The sequence below is a fragment of the Aspergillus thermomutatus genome (genome assembly GCF_002237265.1).
Source record: "Aspergillus thermomutatus strain HMR AF 39 chromosome Unknown NODE_41, whole genome shotgun sequence".
Classification (NCBI taxonomy): Eukaryota; Fungi; Ascomycota; class Eurotiomycetes; order Eurotiales; family Aspergillaceae; genus Aspergillus; species Aspergillus thermomutatus.
Window position 1 is genome coordinate 82,254 of NW_020798090.1, and position 22,791 is coordinate 105,044.

The 22,791-nt window shown below is 50.3% G+C and overlaps 8 protein-coding genes across 8 annotated transcripts; 5 read left to right on the plus strand and 3 right to left on the minus strand.

The window, feature by feature from the left end:
- Window positions 1-224: 224 nt before the first annotated feature.
- Window positions 225-1,946, minus strand: CDV56_107571 (putative F-box protein (Pof7); the record flags this gene model as incomplete). Its single annotated transcript, XM_026761190.1, has 3 exons — window positions 225-1,490; window positions 1,557-1,667; window positions 1,719-1,946. 3 exons carry the CDS (start codon window positions 1,944-1,946, stop codon window positions 225-227), a joined length of 1,605 nt encoding a protein of 534 aa, XP_026616466.1.
- A 505-nt stretch (window positions 1,947-2,451) lies between these two features.
- On the plus strand, window positions 2,452-3,947 carry CDV56_107661 (putative mitochondrial carrier protein; the record flags this gene model as incomplete). Its single annotated transcript, XM_026761280.1, has 2 exons — window positions 2,452-2,695; window positions 2,794-3,947. The coding sequence occupies 2 exons, from the start codon at window positions 2,452-2,454 to the stop codon at window positions 3,945-3,947; spliced, it is 1,398 nt and encodes a 465-aa protein (XP_026616467.1).
- A 2,524-nt stretch (window positions 3,948-6,471) lies between these two features.
- CDV56_107811 (uncharacterized protein) lies at window positions 6,472-9,147 on the plus strand (the record flags this gene model as incomplete). Its single annotated transcript, XM_026761430.1, has 9 exons — window positions 6,472-6,674; window positions 6,745-6,948; window positions 7,022-7,190; window positions 7,246-7,254; window positions 7,307-7,927; window positions 7,979-8,347; window positions 8,400-8,527; window positions 8,583-8,686; window positions 8,759-9,147. 9 exons carry the CDS (start codon window positions 6,472-6,474, stop codon window positions 9,145-9,147), a joined length of 2,196 nt encoding a protein of 731 aa, XP_026616468.1.
- Window positions 9,148-9,630: 483 nt separating this feature from the next.
- On the minus strand, window positions 9,631-11,588 carry hsp60 (chaperone ATPase HSP60; the record flags this gene model as incomplete). The annotated part of the gene is made up of 3 exons (XM_026761534.1): window positions 9,631-11,144; window positions 11,228-11,369; window positions 11,478-11,588. 3 exons carry the CDS (start codon window positions 11,586-11,588, stop codon window positions 9,631-9,633), a joined length of 1,767 nt encoding a protein of 588 aa, XP_026616469.1.
- A 1,012-nt stretch (window positions 11,589-12,600) lies between these two features.
- Window positions 12,601-13,611, minus strand: CDV56_108019 (uncharacterized protein; the record flags this gene model as incomplete). The annotated part of the gene is made up of 1 exon (XM_026761638.1): window positions 12,601-13,611. One exon carries the CDS (start codon window positions 13,609-13,611, stop codon window positions 12,601-12,603), a length of 1,011 nt encoding a protein of 336 aa, XP_026616470.1.
- A 1,524-nt stretch (window positions 13,612-15,135) lies between these two features.
- CDV56_108104 (ATP synthase subunit epsilon family protein) lies at window positions 15,136-15,516 on the plus strand (the record flags this gene model as incomplete). The annotated part of the gene is made up of 3 exons (XM_026761723.1): window positions 15,136-15,167; window positions 15,237-15,351; window positions 15,445-15,516. 3 exons carry the CDS (start codon window positions 15,136-15,138, stop codon window positions 15,514-15,516), a joined length of 219 nt encoding a protein of 72 aa, XP_026616471.1.
- Window positions 15,517-15,966: 450 nt separating this feature from the next.
- CDV56_108129 (N-alpha-acetyltransferase 35, NatC auxiliary subunit) lies at window positions 15,967-18,739 on the plus strand (the record flags this gene model as incomplete). Its single annotated transcript, XM_026761748.1, has 7 exons — window positions 15,967-16,033; window positions 16,135-16,202; window positions 16,289-16,732; window positions 16,786-17,244; window positions 17,303-17,560; window positions 17,635-17,733; window positions 17,798-18,739. 7 exons carry the CDS (start codon window positions 15,967-15,969, stop codon window positions 18,737-18,739), a joined length of 2,337 nt encoding a protein of 778 aa, XP_026616472.1.
- Window positions 18,740-19,636: 897 nt separating this feature from the next.
- Window positions 19,637-22,208, plus strand: CDV56_108232 (uncharacterized protein; the record flags this gene model as incomplete). The annotated part of the gene is made up of 6 exons (XM_026761851.1): window positions 19,637-19,743; window positions 19,813-20,544; window positions 20,606-20,865; window positions 20,917-21,051; window positions 21,111-21,201; window positions 21,263-22,208. The coding sequence occupies 6 exons, from the start codon at window positions 19,637-19,639 to the stop codon at window positions 22,206-22,208; spliced, it is 2,271 nt and encodes a 756-aa protein (XP_026616473.1).
- Window positions 22,209-22,791: the final 583 nt, after the last annotated feature.

Genomic DNA, 22,791 nt, shown 5'->3' on the forward strand with positions numbered 1-22,791 from the left:
CCATCTATATGATTGCTCGTTATCCGTTTGATTTATATCTTATTATTGAAACAAGCTGGAGTCATCAACCGTCACCCTTCTAAAGATTTGTTCAAGATACTCTGTACTATCTATCTATATGCCCGAACAATTATCGAATAAAGCCTCCGATATTTCTATACCAAAACCGAGACACAAAACCTGTACTCTATATGTTCATGCAATCATAGCATCGACGAATATGTTCACATATCCCAACCTCGAACCCTTCGGAACACAAATGCTCGATCATTGCGGAGCCCAAACTCAGCCCAGTCGTCGGTCAGCTTGTTGTGGCTCCAGAATCCCTTCCACACAAGCTTCGTATTTTTTGACGTGTTGGCCGGTGTGGCTGTGGAGTTGGCAGGCTTCGACCCTGCAGCGGACGACCGGAGAGACAGATGCATTGTGTAGGTGTATTTCGAACCCACACCTTCAGTTTCAATGACGACATCTCTGGGATCCAGGACAGGGGTGTCTAATGTCTTGACTGGGAAGGGCGGGCAGTCTGAAATCGACGGTATACGGTTGTCGTCTTCAGATTCAGATGCGGCAAGGGGCTTAATCAGACGCCAGCGTCCTCGACGAGCTTCCTTCAAAGCGGACATGGCGACTGGGGGTATCGGTTCTGGGGCTCCAGCTAAAGTGATACCTGGCTCGGACGTCTGACGTTGATGATGATGCCGATGAGAGGATGTTGCGCGTGCAGCTTTCACATTCTCCTTACTGATGTGAGGAACAACTTCCAACGGCTCCACCGTTGTAAGTATGGAAATGACTGAACCATCCGGGTGGAACCGTAAGTATCGATAATAGGTGACGATATGTATGGGGCTGTCCCACGATATATTCTGGTATGAGGATGCGGCACCCGGGCGAGTATAGTTGACTGTGCTTATGTATACACCAGTGAAACGAATTCGGGGGAACATCTGAAAGACTTGACTCCATGAGGATAACGGCTTAGGGATCTGCACGGGTACTGAGAACGGAAAGGGCGTATAGCGTTGCCCCAAAGTATACTCTGGATTGCCATGAATGTCACAAGCAAATGAGTAATGCATTGACTTGAAGCCAAACTCAGAACCCTGACAAAGTCGTTTCCAGATGTGTTGTTCATGGGCGAAATGATATGCCAGGCGCTTGCAGACCAAAGCCATCCGACAAAACGATGCAGGGTCCATCAACGCGACATGCTGAAGGATCCCTATCAGGACCTCCGATGGAATGTTCGCAATAGGGCATGGGGGCCGAGGTGTATCTTCAACTTCAGGCTCAGCCTGAGGAATTGGCAGATGGGCGAAAGAGGCAATAAGCTCAGGAGTAGGTAGTACCACTGGTTCATCTTGAGAACCTTGACCACTTGCCGGAGCGCCAGTCAATATTGACGTATCCGGGGCACCATGTGTGGATTTCTTCCAAGCAGCAGCAAAATGCTTGTTACGGTACGTCCTGTCGACCGCGGAATCCAACTAGAGAACAAACAAATGAGTCAGTCACCCTCTTCATGCTCCAAAAAAAAGCACCAGAATTCTTACTCGGTACGCCTTGCGATAATGCTGCAAGCTGTCTCCCAAATTGCCCTCCGCCTCTTTCTCTACCGCTCGTTCAAAGTGTTCTAAGGCGGATCTAGGTTCTCTTCGCGGTACCTGAGAGGGGAAAGCATCCTCATCAACCCTTCCTAAGCTCAACTGTTCAACACCATGGACAATTTCACCCTGATCAAACGCTATTGGCCCTTCTCGGTCGTCATCCTCCTCTTTACGTTCCGAGGCCGCATGTCGAGTAGGAGGGAAGTGGCCGGGCCTGGCTGCAGAAGATACAGACGATTTCGGTTGTATAGTACGAGGCCTGCTCTGTAGTGTCCGGCGTGCAACTTCCTCTCGCCACTGGCGTCGAAACGATTCAAGCTCGGCGTTGTCCTCCATTATTGTCATAGATATTAGATGTCTTGATGAGCACCAGCGGCGGAGTCACTTTGATTGATAAGCGCAGTAGTTCGCCGATAGCTTGAGGCTTGGCTTTGAATCCGAGAATATGGCAACGGATTGGGGAAAAGAAGCAGTACAAATGAGACCTTATCGTATAAACAACAGAAAAATAGAATCTCAAGCCATGCCTCCTGTACAACTGAAGAGCGATCGATCGATAAAACCAAGAATGTGGGCAATATAGAAAGAGTCAGAGAGAAAATCGCGGGGATCCGAGAATAATAGTGCTTATCTCCGGGCCCAAACTTGATTTGGATCGAAGCGCCACCGCCGGCAGCCGGGACCTCTTTTTCTCTCTGACGCATTGCTGCTTTTCCTCCCCGCTTACTGCCAGGTTCCCCGACGGACCATCATTATTACTTCGAGGAATTGTAGTGCTGGACGGGAAAGCTACATCGACCTCCTTCCGGATCATAATATCCTCGTCTACTTTTCTGAGTGAATGTCCGACGTTGCGATCGACACAGCACCTGGTGATCGACATCGATTTCGCGAGGCGAGTACCGCTGGATTAGAACAGAGCCCGGCAGAGTCATGGCAGTGGAACTCTGAAGATACAACGATGGCGACTACTTCTGGGACAGTAACAGTTCCTGCTCCAGACACTGAGCGAAAGGATGGTGATATTTCAATCGCTCAGCGCATGGTATCGGCCACAGGTGGTAGCATCCTCACGGCTTTACTAGGTGAGTTACATTCGCTGCATAAATTTGAGCACAGTCTTTGAGGACTCGAAGATCATTCGCAGGCTGTCATCGATAAGACACTGATTGATTGTGTGCAGCAACTCCTCTTGACGTCGTCCGTGTCCGACTTCAATCACAATCTTCCGTACAAAATGCATCCCCCTACACCTCTCACACAACTCAGACCCTGAAACACTTACCACCAAATCTGGGAGTAACTGCTTGTTGCCGCGAAGTGTTCTGGTTCGGCCAAGATCCACAAGTATGCATGGTAGGTCCAGGCACCGGGACCATAGGAAGCTCTGCGCCGGCTGTAGCCGACTGTGCAGTTGAAGAAACGCAGCGCAGGACGTTTACCTCCACTCTGGATGGCCTACGCAAGATCGCTCGAAATGAAGGCACGCTGGCACTTTGGCGTGGACTTAGTCCCACATTGATGATGAGCATTCCAGCCAACATCATCTACTTTGCTGGATACGATTGGCTACGCGCTGATGAACGAAGTCCCATCCAACGATTCTTTCCCGCCGCCTACGCACCCTTAGTCGCTGGTTCTGTCGCGAGAATCGCCGCTGCGTCCGCTATCAGCCCGATTGAGATGTTTCGGACGCGCCTGCAGGCCACTCCCGGTACGGGTGCCGGCCATTTCAAGGCGACGTTGGAGGATCTGCATCAAATGACCCAGGTACATGGTTATAGGGCTCTCTGGCGCGGATTGACACTCACAATGTGGCGTGATGTTCCATTTTCTGGACTATACTGGTGGGGATACGAGGAATGCAAGCGCTATCTTCTCGATCTGCGCAGGAAAGCATACAACCATCATCTCCTGCCTCATAGCTCGTCCGCCTCGACTCCACATCATGACCTAGATACCCCGACTTTTCTCGAAAGCTTCCTGGCGGGCGCATTCTCAGGCTCTCTGGCGGCGTTCGTTACGACTCCATTTGACGTCGGCAAAACGCGCCAGCAGGTGTTCCGACACATGGGTGATGGCGGCTCAAGGAGTTTACGAGGCAGCGTAACGCCGGAAAATCTTCGACCTGAGCAGCTGCCTCTGCCCAAGTTTCTCATGCACATCTTCCGTGAAGAAGGCATGGCAGGCCTTTTCCGCGGTTGGGTTGCACGTTGCTTGAAGGTGGCGCCTGCTTGTGCTATCATGATTTCCACGTATGAGCTTGGGAAGAAGATGGCACGGGGCGTTAATGAGAGACGCCAGTTGGTCGATGAAGCTCATTCCGACTCACTATAACAAAAGTTCGGGAAACCCACATACACGCTCTACCAGAGAGTAGGCTACCACCCGTGGCCATGGACATTGAAAGACACTCAGGAATCAACTCCTTCGGGCTTTCGCATTTCCACTCCATATCACTTTGCATTAATCTCTCCTTCTCATGTACCAGCATCATTGTATAACTATTCATTCAGCGAGCAATTGGGTTCGCTGATTGTCATCTTTTGATCAATGTCTGATGATACCGCACCGCATGTCGCCTTATAGAGCATCTAGCTTGTATTTTTGTTTCTAGCGTCTTGGGAGAGGGGGTTATTTGTCTTTCTTGCCCAAGAGCATCGCAGAGTTCAAACCGTGTACATAATTTTCGAGGAAGTTGGGCCGGAGTAGCCAATATGGCGAGACAAATCTTTTCTCCTCATTAATCGATTTTGCCACTGCTATCAAGCATGGTGAGTGCTTTAATAGCGTACTTTCAGTAAATCTTGTTGGCTCAATACTGATCTGCTCGACACGGAAGTATACCTACCTTAAGGAGATCACGAGGCAATGCGTATCTTATCCTTCTCGGCCACCCGGCAGAAATGTACTCACTCCTTTTCTTATACTCAACCTGGAAGCAAGTCAACTTCCCATTATACGTATTAATCATTCATCTTCCAAAACTGTCTTTGTGCATCAAATAGTCCTGCTCAGCAGATTTTTAGCCTACCGTGTCCGTGTGGGAAAGGTGACAATCTCACTACTGCATATGCTCACCTTTTTTCTCCACATAGAGGAAGAAACAGGAAACCACCGGTCAGTCAAGGAGGGTACAATTCCAGCACGAACATAGAGCCTAGCGATCATGACCCTGGGGGATTGCCCGATAGTCGCAAGGCTCAGACGATTCGTGTTCAAGATGATTTGACCTCAGAAAGAAGTTCAAACGACACTAAAATGCGGGGTGTGGTATTGGTCAAAATCCAGCCCTACGAGTATCCTAAGCCCACAAGATGATCGCTACTCTCCCGCTAGTGATGGGCATATGGACCTTGTCAACGAGGCTGAAGAGACAAGGCTGTCAGCAGGTAGGCTGTCACCTGCCACGGCCTTCCTTCCCCATGAGTCAGATGATGGTGGCTATTTCTATGGCTTCCTAGATGGTAGGCTCTTGGATGAATTTTATCTTGCGTCTGTTCTTTCAGATGGATATCGGTCAGAGCACTGCTATTGAGGGAGTTTTGAGATATGGCGCAGAATACCTCCCAAGGCGACCTGCGCGGTCGATTCACGATTAGGAATTCTGTCCATTCTTCCGATGTCGAGTAAGTTAAGAATGCATTTAGACTGACGTGTAGAGCTTCAAGCACTGATATCTTCCAGCATCGTCGCTGTTCCTGCCATAGGATCGGACCCGTGGAATACCTGGTTCGGCGAAGACTCTAACGAACCATGGCTTATATCGGACCTCTCGAGGCAGATACCAAATGCGCGGGTGTTACTCTATGATCATGGAAAGCCAGGTGCCCGTGACGACTTAAATTCGTTGGCTCATAATCTGCTGAACCGGCTTCACCAGCAGCGACTTAACGCAGTAGGTCATGTTGTGCGTAAAGAGGGAAACATGTACTAACTTCTTGCTAAGAAAAGTCGACGGCCCATCTTCTTCATCTGCCATAGCACCGGTGGGTTGGTAGCTAAGGCGGCCCTGATCATCGCCAGTCAGGCATCATCGAATATGGAATCTACCCTGTCGAGCTGTCACGGAATAGCTTTCTTCGCGACTCCACACCAGGGATCGACCTACCTATATGCTTCAGAGTATACCCAAAGTATTTGTAACATAATGCGTTTGAAGTATCGCATCCCACATCATCTGCGGGAATTTTTAAAGCCTCGGCACCAGCAACTCTTGTATCTTTCCAATCAGTTCAGGGCCATCTCGGCGGATTCGAAAGTCTGGACCTTCCTGGAGACGGTTGATTCTACCGTCAATGTCGCAGGCGCAGACACGAGCACCACCGTCGAAGTTCATGTACCAATCACCTCCATTCGATCAGGCCTACTAGGTCTGGAGCATGAGAAGGAGATACCTCTGGCTACTGACCATGTAGGGACGGCATACTTCAAGGGTCAAGAGAAAACTACAAGGACGAGCTTCATTAAGGAGCTTCAGTCATCTGTCTCCGTGGCAGTACAACTGTCTGCTTTTGCGGATGCACCGCTGCACGTCGAAAAAGAAGTCATGATTCAGATCAATGGATTCTTTGAAGATACTGCACTTGGAGTCAGCGAGGAGACGCCTCTGAAGCTCTGGTCAACCAAAGTGGCACTCCAGGATTATCTGTCGAAAGGCCCCTCTGATTGTCTCAGAGATAGGCTAAGCAAGACTAGCAAGATGCCGCCTGGCTCTCTTGATGATTCCTCAGTGAGCAGCTTTGAGAGCAGACGATCTTCTATTCATTTAGAGTCAGAATCCGATGAGCCAATGAATGTTACGAGCGAGAAAACCGAACAAATCAAGCCCAGACCTTCTATCAAAAAGAGTCGCAGTTTCATGCCCCAGGCTTCTCCGAGAATTCATATCAGCGAGCCGAGCACCCAAAGCTACTTTGAGTTAGGCGACAAGCACATCAGCTACGACCTAGATGAGCCTGTGATACAGCATGGAGATACTTCTCAGAAAGAAGGCAATAGTGATGAAGCGGGCGATGTTCCGAGTGAGAGCTCCAATGTCAAAGCGAGCCAAACGAAACTATTGTATGTAAGCGTTCAGCAACTTATATGCAAACAGCTCAGCTAAGAAAAGATACAGTAATATAACGTCAAGATATAAAGAGCTCCTTCCTGTGCCGCTCCCGCAGCGAGGCCAACGGAACACGCTGGGAGCAGACAAGCCTCGAGCGGCACCTCGTTTTGACCGACCAGAACCGGGAAGCGAGAAGCTTCTATGGATACACATTCCTTATACACATACTGGATGGGTGCCTTCCATACTTGCTAAAGCCTGTGCGGATCGTGAAATCCCACATTTGTAAGTAGTTCTATGTTTCTAGTCTTTCTGTTTATCGCCATGGACAAGGGCTAAGTATACCGTCAACGCTCAGTCTGAGCAAATTCATAAATCAGGAAAATTGGTTCTCAAAGCTGATCAGAGCTCGTCACCTCGAACCTCACGCTCGTTATGTACGCCCTTCATGCATCCATCCCCGGCAGAATGACGCCTCGTCCACGAATCCATCAAGAGGGATGGAGGAGCCTCAGCTTGCTCTATATGTAAGTTTAGTACAAAAGAATCAATATAGTTGCTAATTATCCCCACGTCCGGCAGATGCCATATGTAAGTCTGTACGCGCGCGCATATTTTGACACACATGCTGAAAGCAGCCCAGCTTCATTGGGATACATACTGGAATCTAACACAACGGCGGAAAGTTGTCGAAAACCGACTGCAGCAAGGAAGATCTAGACCCGTACCCGACACGATTTCCAAGTCACACTTGGAAACGAAATTGATTTGGAAGTTTCTAGGAAGCGAGCCTCCAATTCACCTCAGGAGAACGCTGGATCAGTTCGGATATCCGAATCTGAGATCTACCACTGCCAGAGATGACGATCAAATGCTCTGGAAGCGGACCAGGAAGTCAATTAATCTCAGGGACGAACTAGGGGATTCAGTAAAAACGGGGAGTGATTCAGGTATTCCGGACGTTTTTGAGGATGGCAAGGTCCTCATGGTAGACCAGCTATGGCTTTGGATCTTGGACCAGAGAACTGTCGTGACCTTTTTCCCCAACCAAGAGGCTACAACGTCCGAGGGTAAGCTCTATGAACAAGCAAACCTACACAACAGTATCTATAATGAACTCAATGGAGATCTGGCGCGGCGTTTCGAGACTGCCGGTGATCTCGCTGCGCTCATAGTACTACATGCTGCCACTCTTTTGCTGGACAGGACCTTGCACCATGACTTACAAGTCCTCCGAATTTTTGAAGAGTCTATCAGCATCTTGGTAAGATCTATATAGCGCGCATGTTTCAACAGCTGACTGACAGAAAACCAGACAGAATCATTGACCAAATCATTCAAGCGGTTCCGAAGTCGAGGATTTATCACAAACCCTGCTCAACACAACAAAACGGCTGATGGAAGAACAATGACCGAGGCGGAGCGTGATGAAAGAGACGTGCGCGTAGCAAGACAGAACCGAGAAGACCTTTCTGCGCTACTGGAATTGAGGGATATTATGGACGAACTAGGGACGATCATGAAGCTTCTCGAACAACAAACCACAACAGTCAAGACCATGGCTAGATACTTCGAAGACAGGGGATATGGCAAGGTCTTTGTCGAAGCCTCGCTGGCCCGGCTCGACGAATACCGCATTCAAGTCCAGGAAATGAGGGAGAACGCCATCCTGGCTCAGAAAGCAGTAAGTGACTTCGGCGTTCATTATGACGCCGTTCGCTGACTCTCGGAAACAGGTAGAGAATCTTCTGGATCTGAAGCAGAAGCAAGCCAACGTTGATGAATCACGACTTGCTCGGTGGGAGGCAGAAGTAACCCAGACCCAGTCACGGTCCGTGATGGTTTTTACAATCTTCACTGTCATGTAAGTCGCATCTACTCCACAGGTCGCCTCGCATCCAATTGCTCATCCGACACAGATTCTTACCTCTCTCTTTCTTCACCTCGTTATTCGGCATCAATGTCCGAGAATGGAGTGGCACAGAGACAAATCCTGATTTCCGTCAAATGTTTCTGATTGCAGGTTAGAACCCTGAGTCACCTCTTCATAAGTTACGTAGAATTCCAATTTGACGCCTCTAACGCCATGCTCTAGGCCCGTCATCCGTCGCAATCATCCTTATCGCCCTACTCTTAGCCTTCAACGAAAGCCTCCGGGAAACGGTTTCCAAGGCACATGCAATTTTCTTCGGAATGGCTAGAGACTTTCTCCTAACTCCTGCTAAGAAGGTTCTTCATCTGTCCAGATCTTCAGAACAGCCCTTGGAAGTGCCAGCGACCGAGACCTCTCATGAAAAGAATCGCTTTGATCGCTATCTGTCCTCCCGACGGTATCGTAGGCAATTAGAGGACGATATCTGGAAACAGCATCCTGATAGGGTGATTTCGCCGCTGCCACCTGTGGCAGAGTATGAGATGGCCCCGCAGGGATACGATTATTCGGCGAAGTTGAGACAACCGGGTCAGCGGGAAATTTGGGCTTAGTTCTGCTTTTATGCGCCTATGGCTGCATGCTAGTGTCTTCTTGATCACTACTGCAAGAGTAGGCCGTTGGGGACCGAGTAGCAAACATACGCGAAGAGAGATTGCCGTGAACAATTATGATAATTGAGAGCGCGACCACCACAGCTCCAAAGCTGCCGTAGACTACATAAAGTACATATATGATACACAGGACTCCCTGAGACTTTTTATGCCCAATGTGATGGAGTGGAGATGTTGATCGAGTCAGTCAGAAAGTGAGGCGGATCGAAGAGGTAGACATGAGAATTGAGGTATAGGACGAAAGTCGGAGTAGATGAAGGGGCTGTCAAGGCGTGTAACACATCAAAAACAAAGGAAATATTACAGAAAAATCTCAACACCGATATATCAGAAAATGCCCGTACATGCAAAGACACGCTCGAAGGGAAGAGAAACCTTTAAATCATGGAAGAGGCTAGGCTAAGAAAGGGGGCCGGGAGCAGCTTAGAACATGCCGCCACCCATGCCGCCCATGCCGCCCATACCACCCATGCCGCCGGGAGCAGCAGGGCCCTTCTCTTCAGGGGCCTCAACGATGGCAACCTCGGTGGTACCGAGCAGGGAGGCGACACCGCTGGCATCGAGCAGAGCGGTGCGAACGACCTTGAGGGGATCGAGGATACCGGAGGAGATCATGTCGACGTACTCACCCTTGGAGCTGTCGAAACCGCGGTTGAAGTCGTTGGCGTACTCGTCGGTCAGCTTGCCGACAATGACGCTGCCCTCGAGGCCGGCGTTCTCAACAATGGTGCGAGCGGGGCGGGTGATAGCGTTCTTGATGATGCTGACACCAAGCTGCTGGTCGAAGTTCTCGGGCTTGACATTCTCGAGGCCGTTGGCGGAGGCCTTGAGAAGGGCTGTACCACCACCGGGGAGGATACCCTCCTCAACAGCAGCACGGGTAGCGTTGAGAGCGTCGACAACTCGGTCCTTCTTCTCACCGACCTCAACCTCGGAGGCACCACCGACCTTGATGACGGCAACACCGCCAGAAAGCTTAGCCAGACGCTCCTGGAGCTTTTCCTTCTCGTATTCGGAGGTGGTGGGGTCGGCCATGACACCGCGGATCTGCTCGCAGCGCTGGGCAATGGCATCCTTGCTGCCCTCGCCGTTCAGGATGATGGTATCCTCCTTGGTGATGGTGATGGCGCCGGTGGAACCAAGCATGTCGGGGGTGAGTTTTTCGAGCTTGATGTCGAGCTCATCAGTGAAGACGGTACCGTTGGTAAGGACGGCCAGATCGCCAAGGATGCTCTTGCGGTTGTCACCGAATCCGGGAGCCTTCACAGCAGCGACCTGCAGCTGGCCACGGAGCTTGTTCAGAATGCAGACGGCGAGAGCCTCACCCTCAATGTCCTCGGCGATGATGACCAGGGGGCGGCGGAGGGTGGTGGAAGCCTCAAGGGCGGGGATGATGTCCTGAACGGCGGAGATCTTCTTCTCAGACAGCAGAATCAGGGGCTTTTCGAACTCAACCTTCTGAGACTTGGCATCGGTGATGAAGTAGGGGGAGGTATATCCACGGTCGAAGCGCATACCCTCGGTGACCTCAAGCTCATCCTCAATGGTCTTGCCCTCCTTGACGGTGATGACGCCCTCCTTGCCGACACGCTCCATGGCGGTGGAGATCAGCTTACCAATGTGAGTGTCACCGTTGGCGGAGATAGTTGCAACCTGAGCGATCTCCTCACCGGTGGTGATGTCACGCTTGTTCTTCTGGAGGTAGTCGACGACAGCATCAACAGCAGCCTGGATACCGCGACGCAGATCCATGGGGTTGCAGCCAGCAGCAACGTTCTTGACGGTCTCAGAGAAGATGGCACGGGCGAGGACGGTAGCGGTGGTGGTACCGTCACCAGCAATCTCGTTGGTCTTGGAAGCGACATCCTGGAGGAGACGAGCACCGAGGTTCTCGAACTTGTCTTGGAGAGTGATAGCCTTGGCAACAGAGACACCATCTATTTCAGTCAGTATACAATTCGTTTCAGCTATATGGTGGAAAAAGCGATTCGGGCTAGATTTAAAGTCGAGTCAAACATACCCTTGGTGATCTTAGGAGAGCCGTAGGGAGACTCAATCAGGACGTTACGACCCTTGGGACCAAGAGTCGAGGTCACAGCCTTGGCCAAAGTGTCAACACCCTTGAGGAGCTGAGCACGGGCTTCGACACCGAACTTGAGCTCCTGAATGGTTGTTAGTAAGGTATCGGGACGGAGCTCCGGGTGTCACGGAAGCCCAATTTGACACCGCTTCATGAGCGTAGAATTGCGCATTGCAGATGGAAAACATACCTTATGGGCGAAACGCTGCTGCTGCAGGTTAAGGCCAGCGGGCTTAGTGAAAGCAGCCCGCTTGGAGGCAGCGGAAAGGACAGACGTCCTGGAAGAAAGAGCTCTCTGCATTATGGGAAGAAGGGTAATAGAAGGAGAAGAGAGAAGAGGAGATAATCAACGTTAGGATGAATGATTTTTGCCCGATCGAATCTCCCAGAGCGAGAACGGGTGCAGAGAAGAAAGAGAAGAGGAAGAGAATGGATGAGGGAGATGGAATGGAGATGAAAGCTGGGGAGATGAAGCCAAAGTCTCGAAAATTTTCCAGGCGGTTCTCGATCCCCGGATGTCTTGGCGGCAGAAGCTCCTAGAAGGTCACGTGTAGTGTTCCCGAGGATGTCCTCGGATCGTCGGAAGGGGAAATTCGTACACAGATGCCGATGGGCAATATCTTGACATTATTCGCATACGTAGATACTGAATGGCATACCTTAACTCATGTCTCTTTGTAAAGTATAAGATGCAAATATCAACGATTATCACTGAAAAGTGAGATCTACTTCTATTCTGTCAGCGATGCTGCCGAAAAACCCACCACTGAATCTCATATAGCCTGTGTCTGCTCTGTATGATTACGGATACGTATTCACCTCTTTCTTCCCGTGAAGATACAACAAGACTTTATCATACTTGTGAAATTGAGCTGATATGTTCAGTAAGGCTAGAGGATATCCAATCTCCTAGTTCCATGCCGTGAAATGGTTGGAAATATGAAAAACCGAGAGCTGATTGATAGAACTTATTGCCACAAATCAAAACGCAAAAGCATCGAAAAGCCACGAAAATATGGTAAGAAGAAAGCTAGGAATCTAGTCGGGTATGATGCAGAATAAGCAGATGCTCACAAATTCATTCCAAAGCGCAAAAGGTCATGAAAACAGCCAGAAAAATCCTGTTCCACGATTGCCGGCTTTGCCCAACTGTTATGCAACCTTAATGAGGCTGACGGTACTGAGAGCTCAGTCAATTAAGAGAAAAGACGCCAACGAAATGCTGAATCATAATAAGGCCACGTAAATATCGAACTTGGGTACCCAAGATCTCTGAGAGTTGACGCTGAGCCATATGATCCCGTCAGGAAGCATCAGAAAAAGGGATCCATGTCCCCTGAACCCGCAAAGGTGGCTCCGTTACTGTCTTGATGCGCATCATTGGCATGTAGGTACTGAAAAACGTCGTCAAAATACATGCCTTGCTCCCCTGGAGCAATGCTCATTTGCTCACTCTGGTGAGAGTTCAAATGATTCAAGGTGTTCGGAACAAATCCAAGCTGCTCATTCTGTGAATTGGGATAAAAGTTCTGGTAAGGATTCATATGCAGACTCTGGCTGGACGCAAAATCTAGAAAATTCGAGTTTGGATCTGGGATGGACGACATGCCCATGTTGGAGTGATCCGCAGACAAATAATTTCCACCCATGTTATGAGTATCTGCCGCCCCCATGGCATTCGAACTGTTTGTGCCATGAAGATCCTGATACAATTGCTGGTCAAGTAGACTCTGATTGTGAGGACGGAAAGCGCTGACTGTAGTATGTTCTTCACTCTCGACTTTGACAGGCTGTTCGCTTGTAGGCTGCTCTCCACGCCTGTATCTTAGAACAATCACCTTGCTCCGCTTTCGCAGAGGAAGGGAGGAATGATTTCGAGCCCTGTCGTTGGGATACTCAAGGAATTTGGCACCAGAAACCACCAAGTCTTCGGAGCCAATCGGACTGCCGTCAGCGTCCTGGTCACTTTCAGACTGGGGCTGGACACGGTGGTCTTCCTTGCGTTGGACTTTCAAGCATTTCCTGTGTGCTGCGTGTCTCTGAGTTTTCGAGCGGCGTCCATCCACGTACTCTTCGTCCGACGAGGTATCAGCATCTTTGGCAAGATCAGATGGCTCCGCTGCGCTGTCTGATTCCCGTCCGTTGCGCATCCTGCGCCGAGCTGCTCCTCCAGAGTATGTTGTAGACGCGTTTGAGGCTTTGTTCGGAGCCCCAATGCCGCCGCGTCGAAGCGGTGGAGGGACGTCTTTACCAGCATCAACCCGGCGACTGCGGAGTTTTGCTAGGTGCTGGACTATTGCTCCTTCCGTGACATTGTGGCCCATTGTGGAAGCGACATCTGCCCAGGGAATCTTCACGTTTTTCGTGTTACAGACAGATTGTATTGTCAGGAGGAGGAGCTCGTCTAAGTCAGCTATTAAATCAACCAGTCAGCTCGGTTTCCAGTGATCGAACATGTCATATGGTGCCTCCGACAGGAAGGGAATACTTACAATCCCAACGAACCAGAACCCGCTTCTTAGGCCTGTTCGACACCTTCCTCAGCGTGCTCATGTTTATATGCCTGCCTGTACCTTTTAGTGAGCTTTCATATCTGCTGATGTTCCACGAATAGTCAAAAGCGCAAGGAAGGCTTTGAATCAGGGAGTGCTGTGCAGCGGCAGTGGCAAGAAAGTGAGAGAAAGCTAAGATGATGGCGAGACTCAAAACACTACCTGGAGGCCGAATGCAGCAAGGCTGAAAAGATTATAGGATGTTGGCATACTCACTGACCGTCTGGTTTGTGATTTCTCCTCACTTTGATATTCTCCTAAGCCTTCCGGAGTCGCAAAGTAGATATCCGCAACGACCTCACTGAGTCAGAAGATGAAGATGATTCTGGTAAGAGGGGATGAGAGAGATGAGGGGAAGAGGTGAGTGAATATTGAAGGGTGAAAACAAGGGCAGGCCATCGCTTGTTGTTCTAGGGTGTATTATGATGTGTACTGATCGGGCAACACAGCCATCTACCGCATTTTGCACAGAAGCTTCAATCTCTTGCATCTCAGCGTATCACACATAAAGGAAGATCAGATTCTTTGTTCAGTGAGTGAATATGATATATGAAGGAACATGGAAGATTTCTTCTTGATTAAGAGCAGTGCTATATAGCACGTTTCTCGGCGGACCGGGCATGGAATATGGTCCATATAGGCCGAGCACACTTCCTTTGGAGCCTGGATCAAGAACTGGGGAAACAGGCATGTCCTCTTAAATTTGTTTAAATTCTAGCAAGACTAAAGGAAACTTCCGGTTCAATATTAAGGGTCGCCTAGTATTGTAGCTGGCTTGTTGGTACAACTTCTCGTTGATACTTTTTAGAGTCCAAGATCATCCATGTCCTAGACCACGATCAACCCAGAAGCGGCGAGTTATATCCTCCGGGTTTATGCCGAGTAGAGAGAAGTCTCGTCTTTCAAAGCTCTGTTCTCCTCATATATGTGCTTGCAGGTTTGAGGCATCATGAATCTGCCGGGTTAGGGTGTCAGTAGTGGCTCATGCACCTAGCTGGCCAGCTGATCCCTGTCATGAGTTCTTTCAGACCCGGCAAAGAGCAAATAGCAGCAGTAGCAGCAGTAGCAGCAGCAAAATTACCCTCCGGCCAAAGCGAGACATTTTGAATTCAAGTGTTGTCGGCATATCAACATTTTAGTAGTCAAACGGCCGACAAAGATGCTGTCCAATCACGTGAATCACATGACCTGAAGTTCCCGATCCTCCGAACTCGACACTCATTCAAGCGTCACATACCCGAAGACTGCTAATTCTCCATTTGAATCACATTCCCTCCAAATTCATCCCTCTACAAAATGGCAGCTGCGTGGAAAGCCGCTGGTTTGACGTATGCATAACCCATTCTACCAAGATACCACTTAACAATGCGCAACGATCCGGTACTGACTTTTTGTAGCTACAACCGCTACCTGGCCGTCGCTGCCCGCGCGGTCCGCAGATCTCTCAAAGACGGCCCTCGTCTCGCTGCTGAGCGCCGTGGACAGTCGGAACTGCGTTTCACCAAGTGGGAGGTTCGTATACACATCATTGCTGTGCTGGATTGTGGTGGTGATTGGTACAATGACTGGTCGGACTCGGCTAACGGATTTCTCGCTTGAATACAGAACGGCAAGCAGGGTGAAGTCAAGAACCTCGCCGAAGCCAACCAGCAGGCTGCTCAGGCCGAGTCGAAGTAGACTATTTCCTCCGAAAACGATTCGATACGATGATATAGGGAGCGAATTGGGCTATCAAAGGCCTAGGGGGAAGCTTTACCCGAGGGGAGGAACAATCACTGTAGCAATATTGGCCTGTTTGTTGAAATCAATAGAAGGAATACTTTCTTCCTGTCAATTGTCGGGTTGAGTAAAATTCTTCCTGGGTGTGCTGTAAAAAGTTCTGTAGACAGACATTCATTCTCCGCCCACATCAAGTCTCTGCGGCCATTTGCGTAGCTGTGGATTTCACTTCCGCGAGTCGCATACCTACTGTCCGCCAACTCCCCGCTCTCTCCTCTCCCGCCCTGTCCCTCATTTGAACCATCGCCCCCAAAGTCAATTTTTTATAGATGTTTAGCCTTGCAGCGGGCTGCAGATGGTCGTGGATGAATATTAATGTTGTCAAATAACGAAGTCCGCGTCCCCACAATGCGAGTCGTGTCGCAGTCGGTGGTCCCACGCGACATCACAGATGTATTCACACAAGCTGCATCGAGTAAGAAGCCTGTGTTTGTTCGCTGTCTTTCTTTCATATTTTGATTCGACCTGCTGTCCGGTGAATATCAAAGATTTACTGACTGTTCTTCTTTTTGCTAGAACTGCGAACAGGGCAGCTCGTCAAAGATGAGTACTTCACACTGTTCGAGGCGGTTGGCGCCTTGGAGGTGGGTTGCAATCCTTCTAACCTCACTGCTTGATAATACTCAACCTTAAAGCTTTGTCATTGACTGACAGGTCTTGATTCCGGCAGATTATGGATTCAAAGATGGACAGTGGGTACCTGGGGCCCGGAGAGAATCACGCGCAAGCCTTGGAGGACGACTACGACATCATGCGGGAGCTGGCTCCGGAAGAAGTAGTGGGAATCATGGACGAGTTGCTTTGCCATGAGGTGAGTGGGTTCCTCCGTAAACCCGGCGGTCATCAGTGTTTGACTGAACGAGGTGTATCATGGCAGATGGCGTGGCATATGGGACATCCGCTATCACAGACCCTGTTCACGTCCTTGTACCTCGATAAGCTATTATGGCCGATACCGAAGACCTTCGAAGATGCTCGGTTTGCGCGTGAAATGTCGGTTAACTGGAAGGAGGACTCAAAGCTGTTACATCTTGTACTCCGTGCTTACTGCCTTGCGCTCGTCAAGTGCTGTGATTTTGTCCATTCGCGAGTGTCCGCGGAGTACTACTACGAAGTTGGTCCTTGAAAGTTTACCAGGCACACTAAACACTTTCTGATTTTCTGCAGGAAGAGGACTTTGTCACTCAGCTGTACAATCGCAGCTTACTGTCACAGTTTGATGTGGAATACTTTCGAGACCTCCTCGATGAGGCGGTCTCCTGGACTGAAGCAACAGCCGATGCTCTCGATCAAAACTTGCGTGATGCAATCACATGCCGGCTAATCCTTCGACGCGAGTTCCTCCTCGCATTGGACCACGATGTCGATATCTTACAGAATAAGTCGACCGGCTACTTTGCCTCTTGCTTATCCCAGTTGTCCTCCCTTGTCAAATCGGACACTCTCGGAAAGCCTGTGCCTGATGCTTTCAGTGTGAAGGTTCAGCGAAGACTGGCCAGCACGGTGCCCCCTCGGCCCATGGTGAAGATTAGTTTCGAGAATGCGCTGGCGCATCTACGACGGTTGTGTCAAGATGCGATTGACCTACAGGAACTCGTTGAGTATGGGGGCCCATACAATTTCAAGGTATTTCATGCCTTTTCCATATGAAGATGTATCTGAGTGTATCTTTTAACGATTACAGGTCGGCCTTTGGACATTGCTTTCTCGAAAACCTCAGCCATCCGTTTATATCCGGTCTCTTTCCCAAACTTTCATCCTGAGCGACATGACTATCCTTGGAAAAGTCTCGCTAAAAGGACTTCTGTACGACGAATTGTCGGAATTTGTCCTCTCTTGGAGCGTGCTTCTCGAGGCTAACATGGACGATACTGAGGTGCCCTCGGACCCTCGGTTCCAGATTGCCCAGCGGATGGACGCTTTTGTGAAACGTTTCGCTCGGGTGAGTCTCGTGTTCGCCTTTATTTAGGCTCCGCCTCTCCTTCCCGTAGTCCGCACTTTCTGACCATCATACAGCCCTTCGTAGATACCTTTCGAACTGCGTGCCTGAACCGATGTCGCATTCGTCGGACACTCTGCCATACAATTATTGATTGGGATAACCTTCAGATGGAGGTATGCAAACAGAGTCGACTCAATCAATAATGCTCAATTCTGACCAATACTGACCTTTGTCCAGGCCGAAGAACTCGACGAGCAACTTCGTACTCTCAGTGAAGAATCTCCGCTTACACTCTCGAACGGTGACGCCACTTACTCTTACCCCCTCAGCAGCTGGGCATACCACCAGAAGCTGAGCCAATTCCGTCTTATCATTCAGCTTGGTTTCGAACTGTCAATCTACGCACCCGAAGAACTCGCTGGGATGTACTGGTATCTTTCTCACATTTGCTCCACGCACCTTGCTCACATTGACCGAATACGCACATTTACAGTCGCTGCCGCTAAACGAAATCTGGCCGCTATGGCTGCAATGAAGTGCAACTCAGCCGAGCGGCAGTCCGCTTTTCACAAGACCCTTCGGCTCCTCGAGAGACTCACCACACATATTGTTGCTATAGATGCCTTTGCAATATCCCTGCATGCTCTGTATGTACTTCTCGCTCGGCACAATCTTCTGCCGACAGCCGCTGCACCGGGAGCGTACTCCTGCGAGCGATTGCGCTACGAAATTCGAATGAAGCCTTTCATCCCTATCAGCCTGCCGGAGCTTGTGCCGTACGAAGAGTATCGCCGGGAAGCGATTCTGGAGGGAGACAGCGATGAAATTGTCTTAGAACGTGCCTCAAAGGCTATTTCAGAAGCCCGCAAAGCCTGGGAAGCCACACTCGCCAATGGTACCTTCATCAAGAACTCTCGGGGTGAGACATTCCAAGCGCCGGCCATCGAAGAAGACTGGAAGTGCGACGTCAAGGACACCATGCGGGCCTGCATAGGCGCAAGCATCGCTATCGAAACGGTGAAGAAGGCGCTCGCGGACTGGAGAGTTACCAGCTCTGAAGCCGACGGTCGTCGCATCAGCCTACGAGTGGAGGTCCCGGAAGTTGGGTCGAAGGCGCGCTGGCATGACTGGTGGGCTGTGCCGCAGGTTATACCGGTCAAACCAGGCAATAAGACGTGACATGGGGCAATCCGGACGCGATTCGCTCTTCTTCTCCTCATGACGAAGGGTTGAAGTGTAATCTATCGATTCAATAGGAATTGAGGATGTCTTATGATTTAATGTATATAGAATCAGATTGTTATGATGAATGTAGTGTGATAGACAAGTGCTGCATAGATTTTAACATGACCCGACGTTCAAAAGAAACGCAGGTACCTCTCTACCATGTACCTTACCTATTAATGTCCTTTGGATCAATCAAAAGAGTGGAAGTGCTGATAGTTGGTTCAGGTTGTCTAGGCCAATCCACACCATTTTGCCTTCAACATCAATCAAGGACGCCTCCATCTTTGAGGACACTGCATTAATATAGTTTGAAATAGCCATAAACTTCAATACCACGCGAGTTTGACCTCAACATCGAAACCACGCTCTCTCTGGAGTCGGTGGCCCTCTACCGTAATCATCTTCCAAGTGTACGGTCGCCTATTCTTGGCTCCACTGCCCGATTGGGACGGCCCAAAGCTTCCCTATGCAGACAAGAGCAAGATCGCCCAGGGAGGAGGCATGATCGACTTTTTTCTTCTTCATCGATCTGGAACTCTTTCATCATCGAGTACCTTACTGTAATTCTACCTGGCCTATGAGAGTGATCGTTCCTTATCCTGCAGAATATAGGTAGGTGTCCATCGAAACGATACGATACCTCATCCGCCTTCCAGCTCAGCTCAGTTACCGCGGTCGCAAGCTTCCTAACCATCTTCCCGATCTGACTTTGGTGTAGCCAATTGAACACTCGCGAATCGCTATCAGTTTCAGCTTCCTTGGTTTTATTGCTCTGGATCTTTACTTTTCCATCTCAAAAGCAAAATCTGATCAATCGCAAGGATTCCACATAATAATTAAAACAGTCCTATGCGGACTCCGCGTGGTCTCTCTTGTCGCACAGACAATCTTCTGCTTCTCCTCTCCTCTTTACCTCCCTCGCGTCCATCCTTCTCCCATCTCCCGGAGACGGGGCGGTAGGGACGAGAGTCTGGACAGACCACGCTTGGAACACACACGATGCCTACATACCCTATCCGGCGCAGGCCCCGCGAGTGCAAGACCTGCCTTCCCTGTCGTGCGAGCAAGGTCCGTTGCGATCGCAATGTACCGTGCAGCAATTGCGTCAAGCGCAACTTCAACTGCTCCTACGGCCGTCCGCCGCCCAAGGACCCGTATCCTCTCCCGCTATCTACACCGACTGCTACGACCACTCTGCCTCAAATTCCGTACTCCGCCTCTCTACCTTCGTACACTCCGACTTACCAAACCACCAATACCTCGGGTCGCGATGCTTCCTTCGGAACGGGGACGGGCACCGATTGCACTCCCGACCAGGAGCCATTGTCGGATACCGTGATGATCACACAAGAAGAATGGGATGAGATCAACGCCAAGATGCGCGCAATGGAACAGATACTGGGCAGTTTGCATTCATTGTTCGACACCCACGCGCCGAGGAAACCCGGTAAACCTGTTCCAGACGTTTCGCCCGAAGCAGAAGGCTCTCCGCGGTCCGAAGGCATCTATGAGCCAGATGTGCTGCGCACGGGCTCCATCCATATAGGGTCGAGATCGGCACTCGTTGATATCCTGAACAAGTCGAAGGTTTCCGAGGAAACTGCGCAGGCGCTGCCCAAGGATGATCTTCTCGCTGAGCTGGCGATGGGAAACGAGTCGGCCGCGTACCCTTTCGTCGACCTGTGGTCGTCGGACCCGTATACGTTCAATATCGCCGGCGTTTGTGGAGTATTGCCCGATGATGACCAATGTCGACGGTAGGGTGATTGATTTCGACGCTCGATTGATTCGTCTTGCTGATCGAAGTTTTCTCTGCAGATTTTTAGGGTTTTATAGAGATATCGCAGCTGTGCTGTATCCGGTGCTTCCAGACGTCGCCAGATTAGAACAGGATATGAATCGACTTTTGCGAGGCCGCAAGGCGGCCGGAGGGGTCTACCGGCCAGATGCCAATGGCTTGGTCAAACCATTTGGGATGAGTCTGGCGTTTCTGAGTCTGCTCTTCGCCGTGCTGGCATCCGGGTGCCAACTGTCTGATTTGCCAGGTAAAGAACGGGGGTTGACCTCCTGGGTCTATGGTGCGAAATTTCCCATCATCAAGTGATGCTCCACGGCTAACCGTCTTCTAGTTTCCTGCGCATATCAGTGTTTGCGAATGTTGAACTATGTGTCGCAACCCACGGTTGAAGTGATCCAAATTCTGTTGATCATAAGTCACGTCTTGTCCTATAACATGAACGCGGGCGCGTCATACACGTTGCTAGGTGAGCGATTTTCTTTCTTGGCAGCTTCCCTGACACCAAACTCAACGGCATGCTTGCAGGAATGACGGAACGCATGTGTATGGTCCTCGGTCTTCACGTAGAATCATCGGGCTTTGCGCGAGACGTCCAAGCGGCTCGCAGGAGGGCGTGGTAGGTGTCATCCCGATTGCCCTTTAACCAGGAGTGGCACCATTCTCATGATGCTCAACAGGTGGGCAATGGCTTTTCAAAACAGTCATTTCTCCTTGGCATACGATCGACCCTCAATCACGATGGTTAGTCAGCCGGAAATCCCCTACGACCCCAAATCGATGCCCGGTCATCGATCGTATTTTGAGACGCTTTGCCGCATAGTTTCTGTGGTTCTGGAAATGCTGCGCATGCGAATGTATCCACATCATTCTCAACTGCGATATCACGAAATTAGAGAGTATAAGCAGCGATTCGGACGAATCATTGCCGAAGGCGTTCCGCATTTGCGCTCTCCCGACCATTGCGCCACTTTGGCGGATCATATCGAGCGGACAGAGTTACGTCTGCACTCGTCGTACTTTCTCTCCGTTCTCTGTCGCGTTTCGTTAGACCCGGATACACATATGGACGATGAGCGGCGGGCGATAATCCGCGAGGACTGCCTGACGAATCTGATGAACACAATCGATGCATTTGTCGAGCTGCATTCGTTCAACCCCTACTGTTCCCGGACTTGGATCAGCCTGCAGCGCGCAATCGCGTCTGCCTTCCTGCTGGTTGCAAATCTCGAGGACCGATATCGCGCTCGAACATATGACCTCATTCGGAGGCTTGAACTTGTCCTGGCAGATCATGTCTACGCTGATGGACAGGCAAGTCAGAATAACCAGACTGAGTCCGCGAAACATCTTGCCTCGTCGCTCCGTGCCCTCCGGCAAGTCAGCGCTGCATTGCGTGCGAAGGAACCCGAGGGAATGGGATCGGGCTCCGAGACCACCAACACGGTTTCCAGCATCACCACCCCAATGCTGATCCCTGCGTCCTCACCATCAGTCACCCTCGGCACCACAGCAGCTCAGTTCTCCGGGCACGTTCCTGCGCCGCAGGGGAAGAGCATGCGTACCATCCTCGACAGCGTGTCCGACGTGATGTTATTCCCCAGTATGGGCATGGCAAATTTATGACACGCCTTAGAAAGTCATTTCGCATATATAGCCCGGCATTTGACACACATACCGATCTTTGAGATTATTATACGTGGTAGGCGAATGCTATCAATCCCATATATACCCGTTCAGATGATCGGGAACCATTTTTACAAGGCCTGCTTTGAGTGGATGATCTCTTCCGATGCTTTTGGCATTTTGTTGATCAAACTGTCGCTTGTGCAATAGTGTCTCACTTCCGAAGCAATCCCATCTGAGAGAACACGAGCGGAGGGGGGAGTCACCCTGAGTGCTCATGGTAGACTGAGTAAGTGAGCACCCCATGTAGGTAATAAGGTGGGCAAGAGCCGTATTTGTAGTAGTCAACGAGGCGGAGCCACCGATCCCTCAGGGCACTGCGACCATGCACCCCTGGATCGTCCTCGATGAGGCTTATCCTCGGAGATCGCCATGAGAACTGGTGGTTGACGGATGGGGGTTTGTGCTTGAAGCCGACCGAGGTATTCCCGCTTCGGCCGACAACGGATCTGGTGATTGTCTGAGTAGTAGGTGAAAGGTGAAAGTATCCTGAATTCCTGATGATTCGTCCCTTTCACTTTCC